General features: G+C 50.5%; 1 protein-coding gene across 1 annotated transcript in view; it reads right to left on the bottom strand.

The window, feature by feature from the left end:
* Positions 1–6,100, bottom strand: part of CENPT (centromere protein T) — a 7,844-nt gene extending 1,744 nt beyond the window's left edge. The window contains exons 1-10 of the mRNA XM_027846392.1: positions 6,050–6,100; positions 5,132–5,258; positions 3,671–3,758; positions 2,773–2,887; positions 2,376–2,463; positions 2,152–2,288; positions 1,880–1,928; positions 1,512–1,657; positions 566–712; positions 6–313 (exon numbers count right to left, since the gene is read on the bottom strand). Coding sequence (XP_027702193.1) covers positions 6–313; positions 566–712; positions 1,512–1,657; positions 1,880–1,928; positions 2,152–2,288; positions 2,376–2,463; positions 2,773–2,887; positions 3,671–3,758; positions 5,132–5,235 — 1,182 coding nt within the window. The 5' untranslated portion in view covers positions 5,236–5,258; positions 6,050–6,100. The remainder of the gene's footprint in view (positions 1–5; positions 314–565; positions 713–1,511; positions 1,658–1,879; positions 1,929–2,151; positions 2,289–2,375; positions 2,464–2,772; positions 2,888–3,670; positions 3,759–5,131; positions 5,259–6,049) is intronic.
* Positions 6,101–6,740: the final 640 nt, after the last annotated feature.

The following is a 6,740-nucleotide window of genomic DNA, read 5'->3' as shown; positions in this document are numbered from 1 at the left end:
GTTACCCCTGGTCTTGGCTGGACCCTGATATTACCAGTGCTTTGGGGGATTTCTGTGTCCTCTTCAGACTCTTTTGCCTCATCATCCATCAACCTCTCCTCTTCTTCCTCTACTTGATGAGCTACACCTGACTTTGCTCTGGCTTCCCTGGAGATGCTGCTTCTAGCAGATAAAGAGTGAGCAGAAAAGCAGCTGTTTTGACTTGGTGTTCCTGTCCAAGGTCTGCTTCTTGTTCCAGTAGACATGGAGATGGTAGAGAGGGGAGTATTTTGACTTGGACTTCTTGTACCAGATTTAGTTGGTTTCCTAGGACCTAGGTAACAAAGAAGAAAATAAAAGAGATTGATGAGTTTTCTATAACCCTGATCCTCAGGGCCTATCCCACCTCTAATCCCCAACCAGCTCCCTGGACTGGAAAAGCATGTGGTCACACAATGATTAAGGGTAACACCCAGCACCATCGAATCCTAGGATGTCTAGAAAGCACCAATTTGCTACCCATAACACCAAGCACGTGGACTAACTCTGACTATGACAGCCCTCTGCCCTACCCTGACCCCTGTACCCTTCTCCATTCTTTGATTAGCCTTCTGGGTCACAGCCTTCAGTTCCTGGCCCTTTGCCAAGCTTCTCCTGATGCCTCTGGAGTCAGGACTCGCCTGGAAGGGCCTATCCTCATCTACAGGAGTGGCACTGTGATAAGTGCGACAGTCTAGACATGAAGGAAAGAAAGGGAAAGCAGATGATCATCAGAAGGCTGAGCTCCTGACCTGAAGTAAGGTTTCCGACCCAGGAGCTCACCCTTAGGGCTGGCTAACCACACTGAAAACCTAATGCCACAAATTCCAGTCAGCCCTACTCAACCATCTCTTAGGGAAGAGCCCCAAGGGCGCAGAGGCTCTTCATACCAGACACTTCGTCCCTCAGCTTCTCTGCTCCTCATCAGCTGGCAGCCCGCTCTCTCAGCTACCCTGCACAGTCAGGGCTAAGGGAAAGGCTGGGTGACCTCTGCCATAATGTTAGCACATAGGAGGGGGCTCCTTCTCTACCCAGGGATCAAGCTACAATTGGCAGTGAAGGAGGGCCAAGGCTGCCTTCTTCGTGTCTCAGAGACGCTGCCTACTATGGTGGGCAGGGAACTTTGAAGCTGTCCTACTGTTTGAATAAGCAATGCACTGGACACTGCCTAACTTGCTTTATCTTTAACTCTTAACTGGCAATCTTCAAACTCATTACTGTTGCAAAGCCTCCTTTCCTGCTGTTCATAGGAATTTCCAAAAGGGAGGTAAGAACAGCCAACTCTTCAGTCACTTCCTTCTCACATCAATTATATGGCTCGGGAAAATCAAAATAGACTTCAAAAGGAAAACAGTGGGGATCCTGGAACGCCATGTAAGCCAGACCCAGTTGGTGAGGGTGGGAGGGAAAGAGAAAAGAAGGCAGGATACTTGGGATTTTTGTGATGAAGTCTAGACCCTCTCCTCACAGAGCCCAGGGCTAGGTGGCCTTACCTGGGAGAGGAGTCAGTGGGATGTCCTTCAGTCTTTGTTCAAATGCTTCTACGTCAATCGCCTTACGGTTTGGGGGCCTTCGGGCCAAGCCAGGCCTCTCTACAGACTCAGGGGGCCTAACTGTGGCCAAGGTCAGGTTGAAGGACCTGAAAGAAGGGAGGCCTGCTGTGAGTCCCTGCTGAATCAGACATCCATCCCCCAAAGCTATGAGCTAGCACTTTCCCCTACCATGGGCTATTTCCTTGGAAAGATTTCTCTTCCAGTAGCCACTGGATGGCTTCCCGCTACCTTCTATAATCTGTCCCTTTTCCAGTCTCTGGGTTCTGTCCACCCCCCTGTCATGGTAATGTAAATATTTTCTTAGGCACCTGGTCACAGAGGACTTGCTGGCTGAAGCTGGCTGCCTTCCAGTGAGATCTTTTGTCCAAAACCAAGAAAAACACAGAAGAGATCCTGATTATTAGTGCAGGGAGATGGGGGAAAGAGGCACAATTGGATCCCTGGGGACTTCTTCTCCCCACACCACCTCAAACCTACTGCTCAGGCAGTTCCAGGTGTTCTTAAAGTCCAGGAGAGCAGTCAGCAGTGGGCAGGCCCCACAAGAGTCCCAATAAAGGGGTCAGGACCCTGGATACCTCACCTGAAGCAACAGCCAGTCCTTGGTCCACTTCCTGTTCAAACTCAGACACTCTAAGGCAACGTTTCTTCCTGCTGTGGACCAGTAGCCCTGGAGCTACAGTCACAGAGGGCTCCAGCTCAGGAAGCTGCAACTCCAGGCTGAAAGGAAATCAGGCCAACTTTCAGCCACGTGTCCTTGGTCCCGGGACTGCCTTAGAAGCTTTTAATCCTCAAAATGCCTCAGACCTGTTCCACTTGCTTTCCTCCTGTAACTCAACAGGTTCTGGCTCCTGTGAATTCACCAGCGCTGGTACCAGGACAGAGGCTTCTGAAGCTGCAAAAAGGACACCCATTGGAAGGGAGCACAAGATGGGGCTGGGACTCCCATGCATGAAAAGGAGGTCCTGGGAGCAAGGGTCAAGAGGAATCCACCTCTTCTATCTCAGCAGCCTCTGACCCCATGCTGTTCTGCTCTGGGGAGTAGCAGGCTACCTCTAGAAAGAACAGCCATCTTTCACTGAAGAGTCAATTGCCCACACCTTGGCTTGAACCACCCTGAGGCTACACATCCATGTGTGGCCACTCCTGACATAGGGCTCAAGCAGTGCTGGCCTTAAACCTGGATGCCCAGACCGTGGCTCACCAGTCTGCAGGATTTTCTTCAGCAGAATCCTGGGTGTGCCTTCTTCCAAGAAATCATAGTGCTCAACAAAGAACTGACCATCAGCTCCAATGTCCTTTGGCTGAGCAGGTGCAGTCTACAGAGGGCATATGAGGAATAGACAAACATGTCAACACAAAGGTACTTATTTTAGGTAGACCTATCCCCTACAGACCTGAGGTCAGTACCACCCCGTAGTCAGTCACCCATGGGTCCAATTTTTAGAAACCCTTCTTTATACCATTTTGAGCTGGACTACCCCAACAATGACAATTTACAATTCTGTACCATTAAGGTTTATTAAACCTTTCCAGAAAACTCTATGAAGTAGATCTTGCAAGGATTATTACCCTCACTTTAAAGATTTTAAAGCCAAACCTACACAGCTAGTGACAGAGGAGAAATTCGAAACCGGGTCTTCTCCCTCCAAGTCCCATGCTCTTACAGGTACAACACTTTTACAGGCCCGGAGGATCACTTAGCCAGGCTAAGTCCTCATCATCTTCAGGCCGCTAAGTGGCTGCCCAGTGGATAGAGGACCAGGCCTGGAGACAGGAAAATCTAAGTTCAAACTGGCCTCAGACACTTGTCAGCTGGGTGACCGTGGGCAGGTCACGTCACCTGTTTGCCTCAGTTTCCTCATCTGTAAAATGGGCTGGAGAAGGAAATGGCAAACCATTCCAGTATTTTTGCCAAGAAAACCCCAAATGGGGTCACCTAGAGTCAAACACGACTGAAACAACAACAACAACAAAGGAAAGGTGGAATTGTATCCTCCATTTCCAGACCAGAGGACCTCCAGGTTTCATAGTACACCTCTCCCCTACCCTAGTCATTCCAGGTCTCTCAAATAGGTGATAAGGGAATCTCCAATGTTTACCTTTGTTTGCTTACTCAGAAGTGTTCGAGATGGAGGGTCACGTAGGGTTCGGCGTGGACGGCCCATGGATGTGGAAAGACTTCTCTTGCTAAAAAAGAATACAGGTAATTTAAGAAGACCCAGAAATAGGGCTGTTACTAGAGGTGTCTTGTTCTAATTAGGCCAATTCTACATATGTCCAAAGGAATAACGTCAGAAACACTGTTGAAAATATCTCCACCCCTGGAACTGTCCTGGGCTCTCCTAGGTGACCTTTCACTTTATCTCAGGAGGAATGAGGCTCACCTTCGGGACACCTAGGAAACAGGACACGTAGTCCTCCCCTCCTTCTAGCTCTCCTTTATATGTCTTATCCAATTAGAATGTAAGGTGCTTGAGGGTATTGTCTTGCCTGCCTAGCACATAGTAGGTATTTAATAAATGCTTTATCTTTCAAGCTAAAGTTCAGGTCCTTAACATATATATTTTTTTAAACTTTGCAGAGCAAACTCGGAGAAAGCTTTAGAATACTGCCTTGGGGCTTTCAACAAATCATTTCAAGCCTCTGTTCTTCAATTTTTTTCCTCCACAAAATAAGGTTGGTCTAAGAAATTCCTAAAGTCCCCTCTAATCTAAAACCTTTTTCCTATGGATGTGACAGGCAAATTGTGATAGATACCCTTGAAAATAAGATAAAAGGAAGGCCAGAAGGCTAGACGACCCATTTTATCTAGCACTTAAAAATTTTGAAGAGTTTTCAGTACATTGTCTCATGGATCCTTTCAACAGCCTCATAGAAGGAGGTAAAAGGCCCACATTATAGAAGAAGAAAGTGGGGTAGTCAATTTATGTAATCACTAGAGCCGCCCTCAGAAGCAGCATTTCAACATAGCTCTCTCCTGCGTACAAATTTGACATTCTTTCCATTAGCCCATGGGACAGCTAGGTGGTGCCATAGTGCACAGAGTACTGGGCCTGAAAGTCAGGAAGACTCCTCTTGAGTTCAAATCTAGCCTGAGACACTTACTAGCTGTGTGACCCGGGGCAAAGTCACTTAACCCTGTTTGCCTCAGTTTCCTCATCTGTAAAACAAACTGGATAAAGAAATAGCAAACCACTCCAGTATCTTTGCCAAGGGAAACCCAAATGGGATCACCAAGAGTTGGACGGGACTCAACAACAACAGCCATTAGGCCATTCTGTCCTAAATTTCACAAGTAACCCCCAGTGAATTATAAACTGCACTCAAGCATAGCTAATTGTACCCAGTCCCCCACTGTCATTATACAGAGAGATTTCCATTTTTGTTTTGTTTTGAAATGTATCCCTCACAATGTCCAGTAGGACCAAGTGTGCTTTCTGACCGACCATAGGCAGTCCCAAAGCCACAGGATCCACAAGTGGTGGAGAGAGAGTCCTTTGGTTAACGGACGGTGCCTGACCCTGGACTAAGTGACAGTGCAGAAGGGATGACAGACCAACCTTTGCCTAGTATTAGATAAGACTGGGGAGCTTAAAGGCTGCGTCTCCAGCACATGATGAAGCAAGGTCCTAGTGGTCCCTTCATTCTCAGAGAGGAACGCCATTTTGTTCACCTGGATGGGATCACCTGGAAAGGATCAAATTGGAGGGGCGGGTGTCCTCACACAACCTCCTGCATTGGGAGTGGGACGTGAGGACAAAGAACAGAGAATCTTGTGGACATGGAGCCTCAAAGGAAAATAAATGAGAAGTGGAGTTCCTAAGTACCAGGATGAGCCCTAAGGACAGAATGAAGAAATGGTGGCTGGGTGGAGGGGCTCAAGGAAGGAAGGGGGGGGGGCGGGAACTAGGAGGAGGGGGAGGGGCTAGTACCACCAAGTAGCCCCTGGGGCGGAATGGTGTAAAAGGGCCTGGGAGGGGTTCCCCACCCCAGGTGAGGGCCCTAAGGAGGAGGCAGTGGGATGGGGCCAGTGGAATGTGAACGTGGGAGGCACCCGGGAGTGGAGGGCGGAGGAGGAGCAGGCACCCCCTCCCCAGGGCTGGATGGGGAAGGGGGCGGGGAGGCCGTGGGAGGGGCCTTTTCTGGGTGGGTGACAGTCGGAGGAGGTATCACCCCTCGGGCTGGGGCACAGGTGGCGCGGGCCCGGTAGGGGCATTCAGGGAGTCAGTGGATGCGATCAACGGCCCTCTTGGGATGGAGTTCGTGGGGTGGGACGGGGGGGGGCGCCTCCTTGGGGTGACGGAGTTACCTCCTCAGCGGGCAGGCCCGTGGGTGGGCCCAGTGGGGGTACCCCGGGAGACCGTGGAGTGGCGGCATGGGGGGGGCTTAGGGAGGTGCTCCCCCAGTCCCGGGGACGTGCGCGGGAGGCCCGTGGACCTCGGGAGAGAGGGGGCGAGCCGGGGCTGGGGCGGGCTTACCAGGGAGGCCAGACGGAAGTCCCGGGCCGCCCTTTCTCCGACCGCCCGCGCCAGCCCTCCCGCTCCCGCCTTAAATTTGAGCCAAATATCGCGAGCGCGACTGCACAGCCCCACGGGAAATGTAGTTCTCAGCCGCGGCCCCGCCTGCCTGGGAGACTGGCGGCTGGGGCGGGCGCGGCAGAGGTTCGTGGCAGGTGTAGGAGAGAGAAACTGGGACACTGCAGCCTTGCCTCTTCTCACCGCCTTTCTGGGGGCTCTGAGCTGTACAAGGCTCTTTCCTGTCTCCTATGTGTCTTCTGTCTCTCTTTCCCCCTTCCCCTCCCTCCGTCTGTCTCTGTCTCTCTCTGTGTCTCTGTCTGTCTCTGTCTCTTGCATGTTGTCTCATTAGATTGCAGGCTCCTTGAGAAGAGGAACTGTCACTTGCCTCTTTTTGCATCCCCAGCCTTAGCCCAGTGCCTGGCATATAGTAGGCGTTTAATAAATGTTTACTGATTAATCAATTGATCAATTCCTCTCCTCCTATAAGTGATCTCTTCCAACTCTGCTAGCATTTCCCATGTCTTCCATGCACTTGTCCTAGCCTGCTTTGCATTATTATTTGTGTACACTTTCCTTAGTGTACTGTCTTATTTATCTTCCCATCTCCCTCAGTGACCAGGACAGCACAAGATGCATAATGTTGTAGTAGAAG

The sequence above is a fragment of the Vombatus ursinus genome, unplaced genomic scaffold (assembly GCF_900497805.2).
Source record: "Vombatus ursinus unplaced genomic scaffold, bare-nosed wombat genome assembly UNPS02005286.1, whole genome shotgun sequence".
NCBI lineage: Eukaryota > Metazoa > Chordata > Mammalia > Diprotodontia > Vombatidae > Vombatus > Vombatus ursinus.
Note: the sequence above shows the minus strand (reverse complement) of the source record. Positions and strands in the feature narration are given on the sequence as shown.